The sequence below is a fragment of the Vombatus ursinus genome, unplaced genomic scaffold (assembly GCF_900497805.2).
Source record: "Vombatus ursinus unplaced genomic scaffold, bare-nosed wombat genome assembly UNPS02008216.1, whole genome shotgun sequence".
Taxonomy (NCBI): Eukaryota; Metazoa; Chordata; class Mammalia; order Diprotodontia; family Vombatidae; genus Vombatus; species Vombatus ursinus.
The window spans coordinates 183,924-209,827 of NW_020947994.1; the positions used below are offsets into that span (position 1 = coordinate 183,924).

The 25,904-nt window shown below is 39.9% G+C and overlaps 1 protein-coding gene across 2 annotated transcripts in view; it reads left to right on the forward strand.

The window, feature by feature from the left end:
* The first annotated feature begins 13,669 nt into the window (after nucleotides 1-13,669).
* The window catches only part of LOC114034142 (nucleolar complex protein 3 homolog), a 42,235-nt gene continuing 30,000 nt past the window's right edge, over nucleotides 13,670-25,904 (forward strand). The window contains exons 1-7 of one of the 2 annotated variants that reach the window (XM_027849745.1): nucleotides 13,670-13,833; nucleotides 15,154-15,361; nucleotides 18,479-18,605; nucleotides 19,146-19,303; nucleotides 19,383-19,439; nucleotides 23,813-23,943; nucleotides 24,921-25,082. In XM_027849745.1, the coding sequence (XP_027705546.1) occupies nucleotides 13,825-13,833; nucleotides 15,154-15,361; nucleotides 18,479-18,605; nucleotides 19,146-19,303; nucleotides 19,383-19,439; nucleotides 23,813-23,943; nucleotides 24,921-25,082 (852 nt within the window). In that variant the 5' untranslated portion in view covers nucleotides 13,670-13,824. The remainder of the gene's footprint in view (nucleotides 13,834-15,153; nucleotides 15,362-18,478; nucleotides 18,606-19,145; nucleotides 19,304-19,382; nucleotides 19,440-23,812; nucleotides 23,944-24,920; nucleotides 25,083-25,904) is intronic. The other variant, XM_027849746.1, reaches the window with a different exon arrangement.

The following is a 25,904-nucleotide window of genomic DNA, read 5'->3' on the forward strand; positions in this document are numbered from 1 at the left end:
TAATTAGATTTTTTTTTATCATCACATCAAAATCAACTTATACCCTGCCCTCTGTCTATGTATAGCCTTTTATTATTATTATTATTTTGCTTTTTGTTGAGGCAATAGGGGTTAAGTGACTTGCCCAGAGTCACACAGCTAGTAAGTGTCAAGTGTCTGACGCTGAATTTGAATTCAGGTCCTCCAGACTCCAAGGCCAGAGCTCTATCCATTGCGCCACCTAGCTGCCCCTATGTATACCCTTTTTAAATGTAATAAAGATATAGTTCTTAAGAGTTACAAGTATCATCTTCCCTTATAGGGATGTAAATAGTTTGCCCTTACTGAATAACATGTTTTTTTTTTCCTTTCTTGTTTACCTTTTTATGTCTCTCTCGAATCTTGTATTTGAAGATCAAATTTTCTGTGAGTTCTGGTCTTTTCATCATGAAGGGTCAGAAGTTCCTTATTTTGTTGAATGTGCATGCAATGTATCCCAAAACGTAGCTCATGGCATGAGGTATATATTCTTCTTCTTCTTCTTCTTCTTCTTCTTCTTCTTCTTCTTCTTCTTCTTCTTCTTCTTCTGCTTCTTCTGCTTCTTCTGCTTCTTCTTCTTCTTCTTCTTCTGCTTCTTCTGCTTCTTCTTCTTCTTCTTCTTCTGCTTCTTCTGCTTCTTCTTCTCTTTCTCTCTCTCTCTCATTAGTTCACCCCTATTTGCCTTCAAGTGGGTAGACCTGGAGTTTCCAGAGATAGATCATGACCATGTGGCAATGATACAAAGCCTTCCAGAGTTCTAACAGGTAACCCTGTTGTGGGCAGAATATACCCCTACTAATCAACCCTATTATTCAGGAACCCCAATTTGTGTGCTTCCAATTTATACAAAACCAGACACTATGAGATCATTAGCTTTTAAACACAAAACATCTACTTAATGATTACCAAAAGCAATAATAATTATAACATCATAGTTATTCAATATGTAATCAATGCAATAATGTTTAATATTTACAATTCATATATAAATGTGGGTCACAGTCTTCCACTAATACATAAAGTATCCATGGGGAGAGAGTAGGCATATAATTACAGAAACCTAGTGAGTGAGGAAAACCCATATACTTGGTGCAACTCACAATTCTGTAATGTAGGCATGAATGTCCTTGGGTCATTCCACTATAATCTGCCCCACATGAAGTGGCTTCTCTGCTAACTTCTCTCCTTCTGTTCCTCATTGCTCTTTAAGTGGGCATGTCTGCTCCTCTTCTCCTCTAGAAATGGTGAAACAGTTCTTTTAACTCACAATCATCCTTAAAGGGAAACTGAGAAAGTACACAGTAGCATTATTGTAGTGTTGAGTGGTTTCCGTAAGCCAAAGAACTGCAAAGGTCTTCAGAATGGCTCTCTGGACAATACAGACAAACCCAACCAGCTCCTTAATCAACTAGATTCTGTATCTGCCAATCAGCTATTAACAACTTGTTACAGTAGTATGCCTCCTCTCTTCTGGTACTGACACTACCCTGATGCAGACCTTCATCATCTTACACTTAGACTTTTTCAATAGCTTTATTGATTGGTAGCTGTGCCTCAAATGTCTCCCCACTCCAGTTCATTTTCTACTCAGTTGTCAAACTGGTCTTCCTAAATTGCAAGTCTTATCTGCATCTTCCATGTCATTCTCTTATTTAATGAGATCCAGGAAATCCTTTTTTAACTTCAGAATCAAATACAAAATCCTCTGTTTGGCATTCAAGCCCTTCATAAACTGGCCTTTCCAGTCTTTTTACAGTCTATTTACTCTTGCTACAATCTTCTCAGGTCCTGATGCCTTCTTAAATGTTCTTCTTATCTTTTCAACTCTTCACTTGTAGTATTCTACACTACTTCTAATGGCTGAAATAATAGACTCCTTATGGTCACTAATTCATCCTTCCCTTACGATATATAATTCCTGAAATCCAGCTATCTATAGTCATGCAACTAAGAGTTCATATTTAATCTTCCTCTAGTCTCTTAACAGTTATTTGATCTTCCCCATTGTGAGTTTCCACTTCTCAAACTCTAAGAACAGTCACATGCAAATAAGCTGAGGGACCACAATATCCTCTGGCCTCAGTCAGTTCTCTACCCTCAAAAAGTTCCTTTCTTTATCTGGTCCTCCTTAGTCTGTCCTCAAACTTAAATGGGAAAATTGCTTCTTTTCACATGGATTTATATCTGTTTTTCATGTAAGAAAGTCCTTTCCCTGCCCCCTTTAGCAGTCAGACTGTTCATATAGGAAAGGAGTAATACTTCTCATTAATACTAGCTTTTGGAGATTAAGTGAAAAAATAAGGGCAATTGGTGGTGCAGCGGATAAAGGGCTAGGCCTAGAGTCAGGAAGACCCACCTTCTTGAGTTCAAATCTGGCTGGCCTCAGATACTTACTAGCTATGTGACCCTGGGCAAGTCACTTGACCCTGTTTGCTTCAGTTTTCTCATCTGTAAAATGAGCTGGAGAAGGAAATGGCAAACCCTTCCAGTATCATTGCCAAGGAAACCCCAAATGGGGTCATGAAGAGTTGGACGCTACTGAAATGAGTGAACAACAACAATGATGAAAAAATAAAACTTTAAAGTGACAGAAGTAAGCTTCCCAATAGACACGCCCTGACCTGGCTGGGGAAAAAGAAGGGATAGGAAGAGGAGAATGAGAACATCACCGTAGTAATTCTCAGAAAAACCGGACAGCTACAGTTTCTCCTTTCCCTGGCCACGAGTGGCTTCTGTGTGAGTTAGCATGCCTTCCCCATCATGCCAGTGCCAGTGGCAGCAGTGCAGCTGCCCTGCCTAGAGCTGTGCCTAGCCCTCTCTTCTTCCACCCCAATGCAGAAGAGCTTCATTTTCTCTCATCCTTATTCTTCTATTCTTACCTCCCATGAGATTTTCAGCCCATCCCATCCTCTACTCCTAGCTGAGAGGAGAAATAAAAACCACACTTCTTTCTTCAAAATGTAATTCCCAAGGATCAAGTAAAGAAGATGCCAGAATCACCCGTCCTCCCACAAACATTGTCTTCAATGACCTGCTTTGTTCAGATTAGCATTTTTGGCTCTCATGTTGCACTTCTGACTCATTCAACTTGTTCACCAAAACTCCACCAAACTTCACTGGATTGTCACCTATCTATACCTTCATATATTGTACTTGAGAACTTGAATTATTATTATAAACCATAACATTTATATAGTTCTTTAAGGTTTGCAAAACTCTTTACCTATGTTATCTCATTTGATCTTCATAACAACCCTATGAGATAGATGCTATTATTCCCATTTTACAGACGAGGAAACTGAGGTCTAGCAGGGGAGATTTGCATTAGATCACATAACTTGAAAACTTTTGAGACAGGATTTGAACTCAGGATTTCTTTACTCCAAGTTTGGCACTCTGCTCATTGCACCACCTAGCTGCCTTGGTAACTTGGGTTTTTTAACTCAAGTTGTAAGACTTATATTTATTTCTATTATTAATTTTTCATACTAGATTAAATTATTAAATTTCGTTTTACTAGATTGATTATATGATCAAAATTCTGTAATATAACACTGACCAATTCCTTGGATCAAGCACAATGTGCTCTGACTGCTGTCAGCCCACATGGAAGAGGCTTCTGGAAAGATGAGATGCTGTTTAATGGAAGGGTCCTGCTTCCCAATTCAGAGCATGCCTCTTCTCACTCCAAAAGAGCCAGGCAGGAGAAAGAAAAATACCCTAGTCAGTTAGTGTCTATTGGATGCATTTTCAGGCCTAGCTCACCAGCCAAATGAAAGGTTCATCTTCTTCAAGTGGTAATGCATACCTGCCCGTGCACTGAATTGGGGAGCAGGGTCCTCCCATTACATATCATTAAGCCTCTCCAGAAGCTGGTTCTCCTCTTACACGTGGCAACAGAGCTTAAACTGAATACACTGAGGAGAGGGCTCCTTTGGTCAGACCGCTATTACACTTGGGAGGGTCATCTAGTTAACCCCCTCATTTTTAATACAAAGATGCTGAGTCCTTTCTAACTCTTTATCACATTTAAAAGATGATATGCATGCCACCTATGCCATTACCCAAATTACTGATAAAATGTTAAACAGGAAAGAGCTGAAATCAGAGCCCCTATGAGACACTTCCTTTTAAGATTAATTTCAAGCCATTACTCTATGTGTCCAATGAATTATCCTGTTTTAAATCTATGTAACTACACTACAATCTTGGCCTCCTGCTGAAATCATTCTCTTCCTTCAAAGTCTAGCTCATATGTCCTCTACCTCATTAAGCCTTCCCTGATCCCTCCCCAAATTAGTATTCTCCCCTTCTTCAACATTTCTTATAGAATTTTATCTTGATAGCTAATGTGCTTCACTCCATTCTTCCTTTATTGTACTTACATGTTTACATGATGTTTTATCCCATTAAACTGCAAGCTCCCTGAGGGCAACAACCCAGCCATTTTTCATCTTTGTGTTTACAGCACCTAGGGCACTGCCTAACATAGTATTACCTTAAATAAATGTTTGTAGGGCTTAGAAATTAAATTGATTTGATCACTCAGCAATCATTTATTAAAGGTTTACTATGTATATTGAACTATGTTAGGCTCCAGGAGAAATGAAAAATAATTAAAACATATTCATCACACTTTTTTTTTAACAGTTGCCTTAAGTTTCACTTCCTAGTTCTGCCTCTTATTTTACCCTAGGACCAAACAAGAATTTGCCTGCTCTTTTTTTTTTTTTAATTCCTCTTTCTAGAACACCCTGATTACTGAGGAAGTAAAAGACTTCCTGCTTTGTCCGAAATGAAAATGCCTACTTTGTTCTGGGTCAAAAATGCCCTTCTTGAAGTTGAACTCAATTAGCTATATTTAATTTGCTTTTATAGAGAGATATTGACTAAGGTGATATAATTTGAATAGTTGGTATAAAATATCCCCCCAAAGTCTATGACATACTCCTCTACAAGTATATACAGAGTCCACTTTCCCTGTACTCAAGGTTAGAGAGTTCATGTGGCAAAGGGGTAAATCACAGCTCCTAGAAATCCCTTTAATGGAATCTTTAAAAGATGTTCTCCTTAGGTATGATGGAGCTTTTCTGCTGGGGTTTTTATAGAGCTTTGAATCTGAATTCATTTTGCAGACACTGCTATCAACTTCCAAGTGTAACAGGGGTCTGGCCAAAGAAGTCCTCTATTTTAGCAAGTGCAGCTTTTGCTGTCTCCCGCCAGCCCACATACAAGAAGAGAACCAGCTTCTGGAAAGGCTTAATGATGCAAAATGGGAGGTCCCTCCTCCTTAATTCAGTGTACCAGCAGGTTTGCTGGCTGTTCCTGGTCCCTTTACCACATAAAGAAGAGGAATGTTTCAGCAAATAAACTGTGCACATCCTTTGATCCAGCAATACCACTACTAGGTCTGTATCCCAAAAAGATCATAAAAAAGGGAAAAGGACCCAGATGTACAAAAATATTTGTAGCAGCTGTTTTCATGGTGGCAAAATATTGGAAATTGAGAGGATGCCCAACAACTGAGGAATAGTTGAACAAGCTATGATATACAAATGTAATGGAATATTATTATGCAATAAGAAATGATGAGCAGGCAGATTTCAGAAAAACCTGGAAAGACTTGTATCATCTGATGGAAAGTGAAATGAGAACCAGGAAAATATTTTACACAGTATTGGCAACACTGTGTGATGATCAACTATGAGTGATTTAGTTCTTCTCAGCAACACAATGGTTCAAGACAATTACAAAGGACTTATGGAAAATGTTATTCACATCCAGATAAAAAACTGATGGACTCTGGATACAGATCAAAGAATACTTTTTCCACTTACTTTATATTTTCCTGGTTTCTTCTTTCATAACTGTGATTACTATGGAAATATGTTTCACATGATTATACATATATAACCTATATCAAATTGCTTACCATTTTAGGTAAAGTGGAGGGGAGGGAGGGAGAAAAATTTGGAACTCAAAATCTTGTGAAAAAATGAATGCTAAAAATTGTCTTTACATATAATTGGAGGGGAAAACTATTAAAAAAAAAAAAGAGGAGGAACCTTCAATTGGCTGCTGAGCCAGGATTGAGAATCCATCCAAAAGGCACCAACTCACTAATTAGGTATAATGCTAGGATTTGGGTTGAGTATATAGGAAGGCCCAAGTCCTCTGGACTCTGATGTTTTCAAGGTTCTCCTCTGATAAAGGGGGGGTGGAAGGAGAGTCTAAGACCAAGGACAAGGCCTCTGCTCCCCCCAATTGATTCCTTCTCATGAATTTATTTTTTGGGGGGGGTGGGGCAGGCAATTAAGTGACTTGCCCAGGGTCACACTGCTAGTGTCAAGTGTCTGGTCTGAGGCCACATTTGAACTCAGGTCCTCCTGATTCCAGGGTCTGTGCTCTATCCACTGCTCCACCTAGGTGCCTTCTTCTCATGAATTTAGAAGGAATGTTGTGTCCTCTCTACTTGCTTGAATTCCCTCCCTCGATTGGCTTGATATTTTATAGACGGTCTATATGGTGTAACCAAGTGCTTAAAATCTCAGGAAGAGGGGCAGCTAGGTGGCGCAGTGGATAAAGCTCCTGCCTTGGAGTCAGAAGGACTTGAGTTCAAATCCAGTATCAGACACATGACACTTACTGTGTGACCCTGGGCAAGTCACTTAACCCAATTGCCTCACCAAAAATAAAACAAAAAAAATCTCAAGAAGAAAGGCAGGGCCTTATAAATGTAAGAAAGAAAAAGCACTTATTCAGTGAGTACTATGTGCTGAGTAATGTGTTAAGCCCAGGGGACAGAAACAGCAAAACAAGATGGCCTTTACCCTAAAGGGCTTGTCTCTGAGAAGACAACATACATAGGAGACTTCAGTTGTGGGGCAGTTGGGAAAACTTAGTGCTGTTCCTTCAGGTACAGCAGCAAGGCAAATGGGAATGTATTTCTTTAGTGCCATTTCCATCTATGATGTTGAACTATTTGACAGTGCCAAGGACTTTGGTGGTGAGAACTTTCTTATGGGGGTCTCCAGTAGCTGTGGCTACTGTTATTGTACCCTACAGAAGCAGTTGCTAGGTTCTATGTCTCTACATGATTTGTACTCCTAGAAGCAAGGGTTCTTAACCTGGTGTTCACTGGCCCCTTAAGAGGATAGATTTCTGGGACTCCACGGACTTGGATGGGAAAAAATCGTATCTTTGTTTTCATTAACCCTAGCTAAAAAATTTAGCATTTTCTTCCATTATCCAATTAGGAAACAAACATTCTGAGAATGGGTCCACAGGCTTCAGCAGGCTGCTAAAGGAGTCTATGACACACAAAAAGGTAAAGAACTCTTGTCTTAAAGGATGGCTGTAGGGAAGCTGAGCTGGAAGCAGGGCTAGTGCCTGGGGAGTACAATTACTCCCGGGGCTTGTGGATGTAGGGTCCCAGGCTGCCTCCACTGGAGTCCGAAGAGGGTGATAGCACCTCTTTGACTTTCTTTGTGCATGCTATCTCCTGTCTTCCTGCCTTGTTTTTTCAGTGCCATGGAAAGGTCCAAGGACAATGAGGGCTCAGAAAAGGTTATTGAATTCAGCAATTTGGAGATCAGTGATGAATCTGGAGATAATGCTTTCACTAGAATAGTGGAGATGGAAACCAGCTTGCAGGAAGAAGTCAGTGGATGTTGAGGATGTAAAGGCAGGAAGTATAGATAACCCTTCCCACAAGTTTGGTAATGAAGGGAAAAAAGAGGAATTGTGTTCAATTTCAACACTTTGTTCCTGTCAGCTTGGTCTGATTGTTCATCATAGCTAATTGTTTGCATAGCACGATTGTCCACTCATTTCTTCAGTGCTTTCAACATCTGTGATTTCGTCAGCACGGGTAATCTCTCCTCCAATGCAAACTGTAACAACTTTATGACTTAGTGAATGATTCTCAAGACTTATTGAGAATGGAAATTTCTTCTCCCTGCAGCCAGCCTGGTGGTAAACCTCTCTGAGCTTGGCTAAGCTGATCTTCTAACGATAGAAATGGTGTGTCACCAGGTTCGTCCTGGAAGCCTGTTTGCTATTTGGTGTTTGCTCCACTGGCACAGTTATTGAGAATCCAGGGCCATCCGTACCACAAGGAGACAACTGTATTGCTGAATACCACCGCTCTATGTGGTGGACAGATCCAGCAACCTCTTGCACTGGGGCCGTGTGTGTGACGACCTGGAAGGCTTAGTTCTAACTTCTCGTCCTCTGGTGGACTACCGGTGCTGGATACCTCAGAGGCCATTCAGCAGGAGGCAGAATTGCAAGGGATAGCTGGGCCTGATGTCTGCTGTCTTCCCTGGCCTTTTTGACTTCTGCCAGTCTGTAATCTTCTTACCCATGACTGGGTATTCTCTGTCTACTTTCTTTCTTCCTCACCCTGGTCTCCCTCCCTGAGCCTGTTCCTGGGCATTATAATATTCCTTCTTGTAGTGTTAGCGGGTCCTAGGCTGATGCTGAATTGCATTCCCTAGACCAATTTTTGGACCAGGGTCAGCTGGGCCCCAAGGATATCTTGGGACTCTTTTTAAAACACGGTGGTGATAGTAGTGGTAATGGGAGGCTTGTTGGCTTGGTTTGTTAGGTCACAGGACAGTTTTAGGCCAAGGCAGAGGTTCATCAATGGTATCAATGGAGAGGGTACCTAAGAACACTGGGGAACCACGGAGAGAGCCTGTACTCTGCTGCTCTAAGTCTCCACTTCAGTAAATATTTACTGAGAAATCCTTCTATCCTTTCTCTACCTGTTATCTCCTTTCCCTGGCAGGATAAACATTCTGTATGTAAATAAATTTATTGTTTTGTAATGTAGCAGTGTGGGCCCCCTCATATGAGGGTGCCCTGAAATCTACCCTTGGTTCAGGGTACTTTAAAGATCAGCATACACTCTAAACCATATTTCTTTTACCAATCTATCAGAAGTCACATTAGTTCAAAGCAAGAGACTTAATTAAACAGCAAAGTAAGACAAATGACTAGAAAAATCTCCCATAAATGCAGTAGGAACTCTAGTGGGGAACTGGGTACAGGGAATATTTATGGCCAGGAAGCACACATGGAAGAGATATGAGGCAGAAGCATGGCCAGGGAATGTGGATAGAAAGGCATATGAATTGGGAGTGTGCACCAGGGAATATTGCATGGAAGGGCATACAAATAAAGAACATGCATGGCCAGAAACATCTGTTGGATGCAACTCACGCCACTTGGGCTGCAGAGTTGCCCATATCTTCTGGTGTACCAGCATGCTATTGGTCTTTTGCTATATTATATGGCTTCTTCACTGAGCTAGTACCATAACTACAAGAATCTTAACTGTGAAAGTTAACAGCCTCATGTATTTCAGCTCTTTTAAGATGCAGACTCCAGCCAGCTACACACATCCATCCTGATATCCAGAAAAATCCTTAGGCATTTAATTCATTCTTATGAACTCCATTTCTTTCCCCAGTCTGATAGTCTAAGCTTTAACTTTGGGAAAATTCCTTTCAAATCCTTTCTATTCCTATGATGCCAATCACTGCCATCAAATCACATATGCTGGATGTAGAAGGCTGAAAAAGATCTTTATCCTACTGGGGAATCTATTCCCTAGCAACCAATTGCTATATTTCCTTCAGTATACTAAATGAGATAATGTATGTAAAACAATTTGTAAATCTTAAAGCACAATGTAAATATGAGCTATTACAAAAAAATAAAAATTCTAAGGACATATCTGTTCAAATTAGAGAGATTTTTGTATCCTGAGATTCTTTATTACAGTAAAATTTGTAAACTTGATCTATCAGTTTGTGCTAGTCTCCAATAGTTACTGTGAAGTACCAATGGAGAATAAGGGAATACAGACAAAGGAGAGGACCTAGGAGCACAATCTTTGACAGAAGCATCCATCTCCACTAATCTTTTTACCCTTGACTGGGTGGCAATGTGAAGTGAACCCATATTCCAGCAGTGGCTAGTAAAGGGAACTCATCGATAATGGGGTAAACCTCTGTAACATCGCCATCTGCTCTCCTTGTCCTTCCCCTAATAGATGAACTTCACCTGTCCTATATTCTGTCCTTTCAGAGTTGGTTTAACTATGAGCACTGGAAGCTTAAAGGCCATACATAAAGGTTTTGGCAATATGTATGTGGGAGCCCATGAAAGGATATATCCCCAAATTTGCACTCAGAGAAGGTATAAACTTTGAAAGGACCAGGATTTTTCTGCCAGGTAAGGTAGAGGAAAAGAAGGGGATCTGATCCACAAAGTCCGACAACCTAAACCTTGCAGTTTTAATCCCATATTCTCTTCCTCTGCTAAGTCTTATTCCCTCAAGTGTAATTCTCAATAGCTTTGGTGAAAAGAATCTTAGAACAGTAATTCCTTATTTCTCAGCACATTCTTCTATTGGGAGCTCCTAGCAGAGTCTGGTACCCAGGCCCTGGGGAGGAGACTGGGGATTTGCTGCTATCAAAAGGACTATTAAGAATGCTTTTCCTCTACCTATATACATATCTAAGTGTATAAACAAGAAACACTCTTTGTGCATCTTTTGTTTCCCTTCCCTCAGGATAATATTTAGTAGGTAGAAAGCAATCTTTAAGATATAGAGAGGTAGGTAGGTGGATAGATACACTTGGTTTTGATTCAAGACCCTTTGCAACGAATAGCAAATCCTCTTACTGAAATACACTGTCGTCCCCCACCCACTTTCAGTTTATCTATTGCTAGCAAGAAATCACTGAACCTTTCTCTGGGTCTGTTCCCTCATCTGCATAAAAAGGGGGCTGGACTAGATGACCTTTAAGCTTCCTGCTAGTTTCCACCCCATGCTTACATTGAGTAAATTTAAAAAACAAAACAAAAAGCTAAAAAACATAGCTACATAGCTAAGCGAAACAAATTCTCATGTTGGCCACTTCTGAAAATGTATGCTTCTGTATTTTAAGTGAGTGGATTGTTACATCTTCATTATTTTGCACTTGTGGTTTATCATTGCATTGATCATAATTCTAAAGGCTGAAGTTGTTATACTCGATAACGTTTTTATCATTGTTTTTAGTTCAGAGAGCTCTTCCCAGTTTCCTCTGAAACTATCCATTTCATCATTTCTTATAGCACAGTAATATTCAATTACATTTACATACCACAATTTGTTTAGCCATGCCCCAATAGGAGGATAATCCCTTACTTTCCAATTTTTAGCTACCCTGAAAATATCTACTGTAATTATTTTTGTTTATGTAGATCTTTTCCTCTTTTTTTTCAGTCTCTTTGGGGGGAAGAGGTGTATAAGCCTCATAGTAGTGATATAGCATGCCAAGGGGTATGTATGTTTTAGTAACTTTATTAACCCAAGGAAAATATGTCTAATGTTTCATCCACAAGATGGTCTTTTTGTCAGTCAATCTATTTGCATTTATTAAGCACTTGCTATGTGCCAAGTTCTATGATAAGTGCTGAGGACATAAAGACAAAAATAGGGTTCCTTCTTTCTTTTTTTTTTTTTTTTGGCCAAGGCAATTGGGGTTAAGTGACCTGCCCAGGGTCACACGGCTAGTTAAGTGTCAAGTGTCAGAGGCCATATTTGGACTCAGGTCCTCCTGACTCCAGGGCTGGTGCTCTATTTATAGGGTTCCTTCTTTCAAGGAGCACACATGCTAACAGGGGTGACAACATGCAAAGAATTGTTATATAACCTGAGCTCCAAACACTGTCGTTTGCTATGGGATTCTCTCCTCATTGGTGGGGGTCGTTGCCCCTAGTTTGCATGAAGGCCAGTGACAAAGTTGGGGCAATTCGGAGAAGAGAGATCTTCTCTCAGGAGCCTCTTCCAGACCCCTCTTTCTTTTTCTGTCTCTCCTTCTCAGCTTCTGGCCCCAACTCTTCCTTCTCCTTTCTTCGGAGAGAGGTGAGGGGAAAAGAAGCTAGAGATGTTTACTCTGTCTCTCTTTATGCCACAGACACCCTCATGCTACCTGTAGGTGACAGCCCTACATAATAAAAATAGTTAGCGGGAGGTTACTGTGAGGGAAGGCACTGGCACTGGGAGGATTCAGGAAAGCCCTTCAACAGATTGATCTTTCTTCCCTAACTACTTCGTAACCTACTTTAGGGAAGTGCCCATCAAGCTTGCTTCTGTTTATTATTTCTAGATCAACACTTAAATAAAACTCTACCTAAAACTTCCCTTATCCTTCCAGCTGGTAACATCCTTCCCCTGGACTTAATACTTTGTTTTTCTACCCTAAGGTTAACTGGGTATTCCAAAAGTCTTAATGCAGTTTTATTAAATGCAGTATTATTTTGGCTATTTTATTTAAAGCTATTAAGGTTTAAAACTACACTAAGACTTTTGAGACATAGTATTAATGATTTGTGTTTTATTCCCCTTACTAGATTGTAAGCTCTATGAATGCAGGGATTCCCCCTTTCACTCTAAACAGTGTTTTCCACACAGCTCCTTAACTTTTTTGTGCGTTATGCACCCCATTGGCAGTCTGGTGGAGCTTATAAACCCTTTCTCGAAATAATGTTTTTAAATGAATAACATAAAATGTAGTTGTTGTTCAGTCGTGTCAGACTCTTCATGACCCCATTTGGCGTTTTCCTGGCATCTTGTGGATGAAACATTAGACATATTTTTCTAATACTAGAGTGGTTTGCCATTTCCTTCTCCAGCTCATTTGACAGATGAGGAAACTGAGGCAAACAGGGTTAAGCGACTTGCCCAGGGCCACACGGCTAGTAGTGTCTGAGGCTGGATTTTAATTCGGGAGGTTGATTCTTTCTGACTTCAGGCCCACCGCTCTATCCACTGTGCCACCGAGCTTCCCATAACATAAAATACATCGGATTAAAAAGGAGACTGTATTGAAATACGCATATACTGAAACCCTGAAACTGAAATGTCAATTACATTGAAATACTGAAACCACTCATCTTGAAATGCCGATGCAACTTGTTGCCGTGCAAGCTTAAGGCCCTCCTGAAATCCCCAAGCCCCGGGTGAAGAGCCTCTGCCTGAGTGTTTGCTGAATACGTTAGGCACAAAACAAAACGGATGCAACAGAACGCCTCTTCGGCCCTTCCAGGACCTTCCAGTTTGGCTGCGGCTGACCGCCGCCTAACCCAACGATGCCACGAGTGAAGAAGCGCCAGCCAAGCCTGGGCGGTGTCCCGAGGGCGCGCTCCTCAGGTAGTGAGCTCCCGTTCTGAACTCGGGCACTCAGACGGCGACACCACTGGGCTTCTCGGCTCTGCTATTCTGCTGGGGGGGGGGAGGGTCGCTCTCTTTTCCTTCCTCCGGCAGGAATCCCATCCATCAGGAACCGGAAGCGCGAATGTGGGGAGCCCGGGCCCCTCCTCTGTGGTCGCCCCGCCCCCTCGGGACCTTAGCAACAGAAGTCACGGTATTTCCGGGATGTCCCGGCCGCGGAGGATTCCCCTGTGCCCAAGCGCATGCGCCTCCTCGTCTCATTTCCACCCTGCCCCCCCCCCCCCCCCCGCCGATGCCGCGGCCTCTACGCCGGCTGCCATCTATAGGGGGCGTGTGCCGCCCTCCCAGGTTGCGGAAGTGCGCGGCTTATCCCGTACGCAATTTCCGGCTGTGGAGAGACCTCAGGAAGGAAGTGGCGTGTTGTGAGCTGAGGTCGCGCTGCCGGGACTTCCGGTTGTCGGATGCCTCTCTTGTGATCCCACGTGTGTTTTTCGGGGTGCTGAGCTCCTTTTCCACGGCGCTCAGGAAAGAGCCCGGAGAGGCTGCCCCGCACGGCGCCACGGAGAGGCCTGAGGATGAAGGCGGTAAGGACGGGAGCACCAGCTGGGGCCCTGGCGCAGCTTCCGGAGCTTACCAAGGAGGGGAGGAGGTCCGGCCAGGGTCTGTTTGAGCGAACGTAGGCGAGGAGGAGCTCGGGGTACTGGCCAAGAGCCTTGGGCCTGGGGCGCAGGCAGGGTCTGGGGCTCTTTGGTTTTCTCATCTTTAAAATGGGGATAATGAGCGCAGTGCCTCCTGCTTCACAGGCTTATCCCCCCAGGCTTGTTGTGAGGGTCAATTAGTAAGTATTTATTAAGCGCCTGCTATGTGCCAGACTCTGTGAAACAAGCATTTACTAAGCGTCTGCTACATGCCAAGTACTGGCTGTGCTAAGCTCTGGGGATACAGGAAACAAGCATTTATTAAATGTCTACTACACGTCAGGTATTGAGGAAGGAGATTTGATTCAGACGACAAACAACCCTGGGAGAGATGTGTGCTGTTATTATCTTCACTTCACGGTTGAAGAAATTGAGGCAAGCTGAAGTTAAAGTGACTTGTCCAGCTCAGGCTGGATTTGATTTCAAGTCTTCCTGATTTCCAGGCCCGGCCCTCTTAGCACTGTGCTACCCAGCTGCTTTGGAAGCATCAGGGTGACATGGTCAGACTTGCATTTTTAAGGAAATTCACTTTTTCAGCTGAGTGGAGGATTGATGAGTGTGGAGAGACTTGAGGGAGGGGGATATCTAGCCCTCTATTGTAGTAGTGCAGGCCTGAGGTGATGTTTAAGTTGGAAAATGAATTTAAATGCCATTTGTTAGAATAGTAATCAGTAATTGGTTACTGAGTGTTAAAACATGGAGAGTTAAACAGTGTTTGCCTTGTTAGGTTTAAGGGAAAGGAGAAAGATGAAAGGGGGGAAGGGGGCTGTAGATATGGTCTCTGAGTGTTTTAGGTGCCATTCCAAGGCACTTATCCTTCACTGAATTGTATTTACATTGTGCTATAAAGTTTGCAAAAATTCTTTTTATTCATTCCCTCATTTGATACTCACAACAACCCTGTAAGGAAGCTGCTGTTATTATTTCTATTTTATAAATGAGGAAACTCAGGTTTATTGAAGTTACGTGATTTGCTCAGGATCACACCTAGTAAATGCCTGAAGATGACTCCCTGCAATTCTGTCCACTAGCTATACTGTTTTTCTCTACCTGTTTTCTATGAAAACCCATAGATATGGGGTGTTTAAAATAGAACAGCTCTGATGAAAACCATTACTTAAGATAAAGAAAAAAAAGTCCAACCTTAAAAATACAATCTTCTCTAAATAGACTTGAGCATGTAGTAATTGTTCTGTTGTTTTCTAGCGAAAAAGCAAAAAACGGGCCCCGAGCTTTCGGAAACTTCTAAAGACTAGTAAAGTCAAACTTGACAACAAGTTAAAAAATAAACAATATAAACAGCAAAGTACTGCCAAGAAATACCGAAAAGAGCAAAGGAAACTTAGACAAGCTGTGAAAGATGTTGTATCTAAGAAGCCTGTTCTGTTGGAGGATGGAAAGCACATACTTAGAGGTAAGTGTGGTAATATTAAAATCGTGTGCTAATTTATTGTAAGGTGTTGTGAATGGATTGGTGGTATGAATAGTTCGTACGGTACATAGTACATGTATGTATATATGTATATTACACATGTTTATATAGTTACATCTACTACAGAATTATTCTTCTTGACATTTTCAGGCTACTGTATTTATTCACTTAAATTTGTTTCACTGTCAGTTTTTTTGCCTGACAATAAGGATGTGACTATTGCTACTTTCCATCTCCATCCTTCAATTTTGATCACCAGTGCTCTTTTTCCAAGGATTGAAAAAGATTGGAAGCAAAGGAGATAGAGGTAGCAGGTTCTGAAAACAATGGATATGAGTAGAAGTGTGAGATTATTATCCCAGAGAATAATCACGATGGCACCATGTCATATTTAAGTTTTTTATGTGCTACCACTCCACCCCCCTGCATAGGTACTCTCGGGACTCCTAAACACAGATGCACAATCCTTGTGTAAATTTTGACTTTTTAAATACTGTAGTTACACACAGAAAGCATTTTTTCAGACTAGGGGTCTGGTCTAGGTAAAATAGTACTAGGAAACACAAAGAAATAAACTTAAAACTAATTTATACTTAAGAAGTTATTCCTGAGTGAATTGTCATCCTGTATACTTTCATGTTCTTCAGTCATTCAATGGGTCTCATATATTATGTCTGCATAATTCCTTCAGGGGCAGCTAGGTGGCGCAGTGGATAGAGCACTGGCCCTGAATTCAAGAGGACCTGAGTTCAAATTCTGCCTCAGACACAAAACACTTACTAGCTGTGTGACCCTGGGCAAGTCACTTAACCCCATTGCCTAGCCAAAAAAAAAAAAAAAGAATGTTAATTCCTTCAAAGATGTAGATTGCAATGCATCCCTGCCTTCTCATTCATCCTGTGCTATTCATGTTCATGTCTTACTGTAAACCCTCCATAGGGCTCTACCCAGTCTGCTTGGGCATTCTTTTAGGTTTCCAGACACTGTGTGGGTGCTGGTAGAGCACACAGTTATCTTTGGTTCTTGCTGTATGACAGGCCTCTTTCCTTTCTGGTCATCTCTCTCTCTCTTGGATATCTTTTTGTGCCACTTCTGTGCAGTTTTTTTATTAGTAATATGCTGCATTTGGCTCATGGCCGCAACATGCCTCTTTATTGCCCTTGGGATGACCTGCAACTTCAGTTCTCTGTTAATTGTGGTGTTCCATGACTTCCAGACATACATTATTAGTGGAAGAATATTGATAGAGAGATGGTTTAGGGAGAAGCTTGGGGTCATTAAAAGCACTCTGCAGTTTACCAAATGCAGTCCAACCTCCTATTTTTTTCTGGGCTTAGCTTTTGCCCACCTGCAATCTGTTCTTATTAAATGTCTTGCTAAACCAACTCTGTAAGCTTTCCATCCAGTTGCATGTAATATTCTGAATAATAGTTTGACTAAACCTTTTGAGTTAATTTTGGGTGTCATTTAGGAAGGTTTGAAATGTTCTAAAGCAAGGGTGGGGAGCCTGTGGCCTTGAGGCCACACTTGAGGACCTCGAGGGCCACGTGTGGCCTCAAGGCCAAAGGGAACCTGTGGTTCCCCACCCCATTCTAAAGTTTTTAGCAGTCATCCCAAAATAAACTGAAAATAGGAACATTTGAAAACTAGTACTCCTTGTGGCCTGTGTATTGGACTTCTTCCGTTACTGTATCGAAGATCTCTGAGCATTTATCTGCTTGTTTTGTGCCTCCTTGATTTTGGCAATCATAGGCTTGTCAAAGTTGTTTTTGATGTAACTTGCAAGTATACTCACGTGATCTTAACAATCAATGGGATACACCTTGTTCCAGGAGAGCCTTTAAGGTGGTATTTAGCTTTCAGGAATCAAATGCTTTTTATTGTCAAACAATAAACACTGTGAGACCTTGTATTCTCTGCACCTTTAAGTCAGTCATGTATGTTTATTTGTTTTTTGGGGGGGCAGTTGGGGTTAAGTGACTTGCCCAGGGTCACACAGCTAGTAAATGTCAAGTGTTTGGTCTGAGGTCATATTTGAACTCAGGTCCTCCTGACTTCAGGGCTGGTGCTCTATCCACTGCGCCACCTAGCGGCCCCTATTGTGTATGTTTAAAGATGTTTGCTGTGGCATATCAATTATGAGACCTACTTGTTGTTTGTATTTTCAAAGATGTCCCAAATACACGTGTACATTAGTCTCATCAGGAGCTTATAGACGTGGAAAAGTCAGCATATGGTTCAGTTACTCAAAGATACTTTTTGATCATTTGAAAGAAGTTCCACGATTTTTCTAAGCATTTGTTATCTTTCAAATCTTGTGAGAATCAGTTTCCCAGAGTCCTGAGAATGGTTACCTCCAGGGTGTCATTGCTTCCTGTATATTTGGAATCCTTTTCTTCTCATTTGTTTTCTTTAATAGTATTTATACTTCCTTGAACATCATGTTAGGGTCACAGTGGGAGAGTTGTCATCTCTAGCTTGCTGTCCTTCCTTGATGGTGAAAAGAATGGGTTCTAAAAGTTCTTGTTCCTGTGTCATTAGATAAGGCCTGGGATGTTAATACAACTGTGGTGGTTACTTTGTTAGTCATGGAGATAACAAATTGTTTTAGTAGTTTTGGCAGTCTCTTCCATTTTTCATCTGTTTTCCTATTTTGATCCCTAAATGCCCTTGGTCTCCTCTGTCTTCAGGCGGTCAGTGACCATTAAATGCCTGCTTTGTGCTGGGTCCTGGACTGAGTGAGGGAGCTCTCAGGCTAAGCTCCTATCTGAAGGCTACACGGCCATTTTCACTGAATTTCTTGCTAAACTTTTAAAGTTTGTTTTCCTTCCTACTGCCTCTCACTTTTTTATGTTTCCCATCATCATCCTGGGTAGAATTCTTCTAATGGTTTTCTCATCCTACTTTACATTCTTGATATGAAATAGAATTAAATGAGAGGAAAGTGAGGAAATTAAAATTCTGACCTAATATCTGTACATTTTCCCATCCATAGGGCAGACTATGGATTTGGTCACAAATTTTTTATCCTAGTCACAAAATTGCAAAGAGCTTTATTTCCACAGTAACTAATTTCTGATTCTGATACCTTTGAGGCAGCTCAAAGAACAGAGGAGGAGGAAGAAGAAGAAGCCCTTCCTTTGGACATGATGGATGAAGACGACTTGCAGTTACTGAAAGATTTAGGTCAAGTGCCATCGTTTTTAACTAGAGATCTTTCGTCTAGGTAAGTGTTTCTTTTGGAATATTCAGAGCACTGTAATAAAGAAAAATTTTTTTTGAGATTATTTATGAACGTAGAAGGACAAAATATGTAGCATTTTGTATAGTACTTGTGAAGATAGTCCCATCTAAATTTAATTGCTAAAGGTAACTGTAGAAGAATAAAAACCTTTGTTTAGTGCACATTTAAGTTAAATCTGAATGGGTGGATGCGTAAGTAGAAAGGGTGGGATAGAATGCTATTCTCAGGGCAGATGAAGGAAGTGCTAGGACAGAACAGGAAGAAACAGAGCAAATAGAGGCATAGAAAAGAGCTAGAAATAATGTCCAAGGAATTTGGGGTGCTGCACAGTACAGTAACTTACGTCTCAATATTTAAGAAATGATTGAATAGGATTTAAAATTTCAAAACACGAAAAGTCAAGGGCAGACTTTGTACTTAGGAATATTTAGGTAATTAATATCATTGGTATCTTATTTTTCCTTACTTAAAGAAAAGAATTCTTATTTCCTTTTAACATGTGATTTTTGCCAAAATGTTCAGTGAGCCTGTTCACATCAAGAAACGGAAACAGGAGAGCATAATAGACAAATACGAGAAAGTACCAAGACGACTACAAACTGAGCCAGAAAAAGAAGTAATTCACCTACTTCCAATCAAAGATAAGTGTGGTATTATTCCACAGACCAGAGAGAAGCCAGGTAAACTAACCATTGAACAATGAAATTTAAATTGCTTTTGATAAAGTTGGGTTATTAACAATTTCTTTTTAATATGCAGTTGTCAATATTAACGCAAATGAAGAGGAAGAGCAAGAAGAAATGGAGTTTGAGGAAGGTAATGGAATCGCTTTTTGTATTTATTTGATTAAAAAACAAATTTTAAGTGCTAACAAGGAAGTATCACAGTGAGTTTTAAAATTTGACATAATCTGGAACATGAATCACTATTTCGGGAGTATTAGTCATTTGAAGGCTTGAAACACAGTTTTCATTGTTTAAAAAGTCTTAATATATAATCTACTCTTGGTCTTCCGTAGCTAGATAGAGATCACTTTTGAGTCTGCATCTGGCTGTTGTTTCCTTTCTGGAATGTCATTTTTGTTTATTTTTTAGCCTGGAGGAGGGACTGCCAAATTAAGTTTAGGAATTATGTAGTTTGTGTATTCCTTTTTGACCTTAAAATGATTGTGGACACTACAAATTTTAAGAATTTCAAATCCTAGTAAAGGAATAATTTTTTGCATGTGCCCATTTCAGAAAATAGAATATTGATTTTTAGCTCTCCAAACTCTGCCCACTTTTGGATCATGATCCATGTCATGTGCCCTAGCTGAGAGTTTGCCCTAAAGCTCTGTCTTGGGCCCTTTTCTCTCTTTTCTCTACGTTCTCCTTATTTGATGACCTCATCACTTCCCATGGGTTTAATTATCATGTCTATGCAGGTGACTCTCGGATCTATATATTCCAGCCCTGCTCTGCTAAGCTGCAGTCCCATAAAATCAGTAGCATATTGGACAATTCAAGCTGTGTGTCCTACAGGCATGTCTATCTCACCATGTCCGAAACAGAACTCGTTATCTTTTTCTGCCCAGTCCTCACTCATTCCGTATATGCAGCCATTTGACAGATCTTGTCATTTCTACCTCTATAGCCTGTCTCGAATCTTATCTCCTTCTCTTTATCTGGCCACTGCCTAGTTCATTCCCTTGCTAACAGTAGCCTGTTAAGTCATCTCTCTACCTCAAGTTTCTTCCCATGCCAATCCATCTTCATACATCTGCCAAAGTAATTTTTTAAGGTGTAAGTTTTTAAGTGTTACCATATTGTTCATTTTTACAATATTGATATTATAAATTGTTCTCTTGGTTCTACTCATTTCATTTGTATTAGTTCCCACAGGTCTTCTGAGATCTCTCTGAAACCATCCCCTTCATCCTCTCTCATAGCATGATAGTATTCCATTACTTTCATAATACCACAATTTGTTCATCCATTTCCCAATTGATGGACACCACCTCTTTAGTTTCCAGTTCTTTGCCACTGCAAAAATTTCCGCTGTAAACATTTTTATACATATGGGTCTTTTTCCTCTTTCTTTGATCTCTTTTGAGAGTAGGCTGCCTCGGACTGTTTCTAGCTGTGTGACTGGGTCATGCATCTAACCTCTCTCAGTCTCCTTTTCTTCATCTGTGAAATGGGAATAATAGCACTTTCCATATAGTGTTATTGTGAAGCTCAAATGAGATTTGTAAAATTCCTTCCAAACCTTAAGTGTGGCATAAGTGCTAGCTATTGTTATTGCAGGTATACATGGGCTTTTACAGCCCTTTGCCATCTGGCTTCCTCCTCATCTTCCAGCCTGGTTAGATGTTATTTTCGTACATGCTATAGTCCAGACAAAGTAGCTTTCTGTTCCTTACAGAGAGAAGGGCAGCTAGGTGGCGCCATAGTGCACAGAGCACTGAGCCAGGAGTGGGGAAGATTCCTCTTCCTGAGTTCAAATTTGGCCTCAGACACTTACTGTGTGATCCTGGGCAAGTCACTGCACCCTGTTTGCTTTAGTTTCCTCCTCTGTAAAATGAACTGAAGAAGGAAACGGCAAACCACTTCAGTATCTCTGCCAAGTTGGGTCATGAAGAGTCAGACACGAGTGAAACAACTAAACAGAGCAATGCCATGACGTGTCCACATGCCTTTGTACTAGCGATCCCCCGTGTCTGGAATGGACTTCCTTTGCACCTTCTTGCTTCTTATAGTCCCTAGTTTCTTTTGGGGCTCCACACAGGCACCATCCCCTTCATGAAGTTTTTCCTGATTTACCGTGTCCCCAGCTGCTGATGGCTCCCCCTCTGCAGTGCTCTTGTATCTATTTTTGTGTACGACACATATGTACATGTTTTCTCCCCTTTGCAGAGAGGCTGTAAAGTGCTTTAAGCCAGGGTGTTGCAGGTTTTTTTTTTTTCTTTATATGCCTAACTCTTAGCCCAGAGCCTGGCGTGTATTATGCACTGGTGAGCTGGTGAAGGTTTAACAGCCGAATCTAGGAAAAAAAATCCCAAAATTTATATATGTGTATGTAACTTTATTTTAAATCTTAATATAAAGGATGTGTAGCATACAATTTACAAATAATAATATGCAATATTTTTTATAATAAATTCTTTATAACCATTTCTCACCAAATACTGTCATTTATTTTATTATTGTTATCTTTGGAGGAATTTGGGGTTAAGTGACTTGCCCAGTATCACACAGCTAGTGTGTGTCTGAGGCTAGATTTGACCTCAGTTCCTCTTGACTTCAGGTCCAATGCTCTATCTGCTACACCACTTAACTACCCCTTGTTGATTTATTTTTGCTGAATTCTTGTATATGTAGCTAATCTGTATGGTTACATTTCAGACATTATTTGATAAAGAGTTTCATCCCCTTCTGCTCTTTCCCAATAATTTTTTTGTCATTACATATACATAGGTGATTTATTGTTAAACTGTTTCTCACTCATATAAATTATATTCATTAAATTCAGACCTCTTTCAGCTTTAACATTATTGCAGTAGTGCTGACTATCTTTTTAGCTTTTTGTATAGTTGCAGGGATTGAAACATTTTTGATTCTACATTATCTACAAAATTCTGAAAAACATTCAAATCAATTTTATGTTTTGAATTTCTACTTATATGCTACATTTTTCAAAATCAGTTATTCATGGGGAAGTTAGTTCTTCACAAGTCCAAGTAGATAGTTCTGATAAATCAGTATAATTAAAAATACTTAAATTATTATTTCTGTTTGGTAAAGCATGTAAGTTCATGTATTGAATTCTATTTTCTAGTAACCTTTTTTGGAAGAGCATTACATTTTTAATTTTTATTAACTGGAATTTCTTCATAGTTATCTGACTTAAATCTTCAACTTGAGATTCATACTTTCTAGTACCAATCTATTTTTTTAATTAATTTATTTTAATTTTCAGCATTCACTTCCACAAGATTTTGAGTTTTAAATTTCTCCCCCTCCCATTTCTCCACCCCTCATCTTTATTTTCCAAAGCTCTTATCGTGCATTTGATTTTTCAACTTTCTGAATATTTTTTCACCCTGACTGCACTGTAGTTTAAAATAATGAAGATTCTTCAGGAATGTCAGTCATTAAAGCAGAGTCTTGTAAGAAATTGATGTTTGTTATTCTTTGGCAAACCAGGATAAGAAGAACGAGGAAAATGCATTTGTGATTCAGGCTATGTGTGTCATACAGCAGTAGCAGTTCATAAGTTGTATGCTACCTCTCTCAGACTGAGTATTTGACCAGTTTTAATAATTTCAAATTCTTTACAGTTTCTGTCTTGGCCTAGTTTTCACTAGATTTGTGATAAATAGCATATATTTTATCGAAAAATATTTTAAAATGATTCACTTGTTTCATTTCAGGTATTGAGTTATCAAGTGATAATTGCACACAATGATTTGTCAAATGATGATTTTAGGAAATATTTCTAGCAAGTTCATACTTATTTCAACCTTTTTTTCCCCAGCATTCAGTTAGCACCATCAGAGCAAAATGCAATTAAATTTGCTTTCAAATATTCATTGTTGTAGCTACATTCATTTAAAATAGATGGTATAATGCATTGAAAATACACTCTGCTGTGATTGACACCAATTATTTTAAAACAACAAATGCCGTTTCTGGTGCAGCTGCTGATTGAACTGTGTGAATTTAACAGTAGCTTGTATGTGTTGTGAGCTTGTTCTAGCACACCATTAGTAGTAGTAGGTGCCTGATAGATGCTGGTTGATTGAACTCAAACTGATTTTATTTTGTAAAAATTGGGCTCCAACCATGTAGGAACTTTTGAATATTTATTTTGGAACCAGTTGAAATTTTTAAAGGATCGGACCTTACAATAATTAGTGTGCTGGTAGAGTGATTAAAATGCTTAAGAGAACAGACTCATTTGTTTTCAAATGTCCTGAAAGTTATTTGGAAGCATACCTTTACATATGAACAGATGAGAGGATAATTACAAATTATGTTTTCCTCTTCATTCTCTTAGAAGAGAGAGTTTTGTTAGGCAGTAGTGTCTTAGCCTAGCTTATGGTACCATGTACACTTAAGTATTAACGCTGTACTTCTTTAGTATTATTCTGTAATTCTTTGTCACTGGATTAAGCCAGCTTCCCTCTAATGAATATTATTTTGTTTCAGTAGTTACTGAGGATCCCCTGCCGAAGCTAACCACAGAAGAATACGTAATTGAGAGGCGGAGGAAACTGCAGGACAGAAAAATACACATTGCTGCCTTGGCATCTGCCATTTTGTCTGATCCGGAATCTAATGTAGGCAGTGTTAAACCCTTTGAGACTGCTTCTTAAAGAGCTGCTGCAAACTCTGAATATTTTCAGTCTGTCTTGTCCTATAAATTAAATGCAAAATCATATTCATTTGCCCTCAGTAAGGATGAAGTGTGGTGCAACAGAAAGAGCTCTGGACACAGGTGTCAAGAAACCAGAGTTTGGCTCTCAGCTCTGCCAGCCTGGGTGGCCTTGGGCATATAGTAAAGGCTTAATAGATGCTTACTGATCATTTAAAGGCCGATTTTTTGTTGTTGTTGTTGTTCTTTGATTCTCTGATTGGATATACTGGATAGTTGATGGACACATGATTTTAATATGCTATGCAGGAGAGCCAAGGTTGAACAATACAGGATTATGTCATATTTTAAGATAACCTAACATATAGACCCCCTCAAACTTCTAAAGCAGATAAATTAACAAAAATATCATAGCTGAATAGTTCTACACTACTATACTTTTGTTTACAAAGCACTTTTCTTCATAATAAGCCTGTGAAGTAGGTTGTGTAAATATTATCGCTGCCATTTAGGAACATGAACCTCAAATTATGGGGCTTTACCCATCATTACACAGATAAAAAGTGGGGCACCACCACTTGAAGCTTCTAGTTTCCAGGAAGTGTTCTACTAAACCTTGTGTTTTTCATAATACAGAATTGTTTGCTTTTCAGTGTTTCTTTTAATAGCAAGCCTTAGAATACTTTACTTTTGAGGTATGATGCAGTTTAAAAAAGGGTAATTTACAAAGAACCTTTCAGGATCACATCTGTCACCTAAGTGGTGCTTTCCTGTAAGTCTTTGGCATGTAGGCTTTCAAGCTTCCCTTGTCAGTAGACTTCTTTTTGTAGCATTGTGAAGAAATTCCATGTTAGTGCTTAGTTTTGGGCTTTGTCTCCTAGTACTTCCTGCTTTACTTTGTTGTGGTCTATTTTTTCATTCCACAAGTTATTTCTTTAACAGATTAAGAAGTTGAAAGAATTGCGTGCCATGCTCATGGAACAGGATCCTGATGTAGCTGTCATTGTACGGAAATTGGTGATGGTTTCCCTTATGGAGTTATTTAAAGACATTACTCCTTCCTACAAAATTCGACCTCTAACAGAAACAGAAAAGGCATCCAAGGTATTGTTGCAAGCTTTCCAAACTAATCTGTCTTCTGTGTGGCTTAGAAAGAATCTGTGGTGAGTAAAATTGCAACAAAGGCAGGCTAAGACAGAGTTTTTTCCAGGGCAAGATAACAATTTATTAACAGCGATGCATAAACTGTTAGTAAAGTGGGTCATACTGGCTGTCCCAGTCCAAAAGCCAGGGACCCTGAAGGTATGAGAAAACCCCTCTTTATTGAGATGCAGGAAAGGAGGAATTCTGGGTAGGTGGGAATGTCACAATTGGCTAAAGCTAGGAAGATGGGTTGGCCTTCAGATGTGGATGATCACACCATTCTGGCAATTAAGGAAAGTTGATTGCTATGTAGGACCCAGCTGCCTTTAGCCATATTTGCTAGAAAAACAAAACCACCCCAGTCAGGATCCCCCCAGTTTGGTTTCCCCTTGGAAACCTGATCACCCCTAACGTGAACAAAGTAGAAGACAAGAGAGTCATCTCTGAAGAGGAGCCCAGCCCAAGCTTCAGGAGCTTTGTGGGTTTTTCTAAAGCTCATAGCCCAGTTTCCCTTTTGTGATATTTTCATTTACATTTTTGTGGTCTTTGTGTGTATTATTATCTTGGTTCTATTATTTATTTAACTGTGTACCACTTCATACAAATTTTCCTGTTTCTCTGAATTCCTTGTATTCATCCTTTTTTACTGCACAGCAGTATTCTGTTACATTCACATACCATAATTTTTTTTTTTCAAATCTTTCCCTAATTTGATAAACATCCAGTTGACTTATGGTTCTAGTATACCCTAAAGAAGATTGCTGTGTCTTTCTTGGCATATAT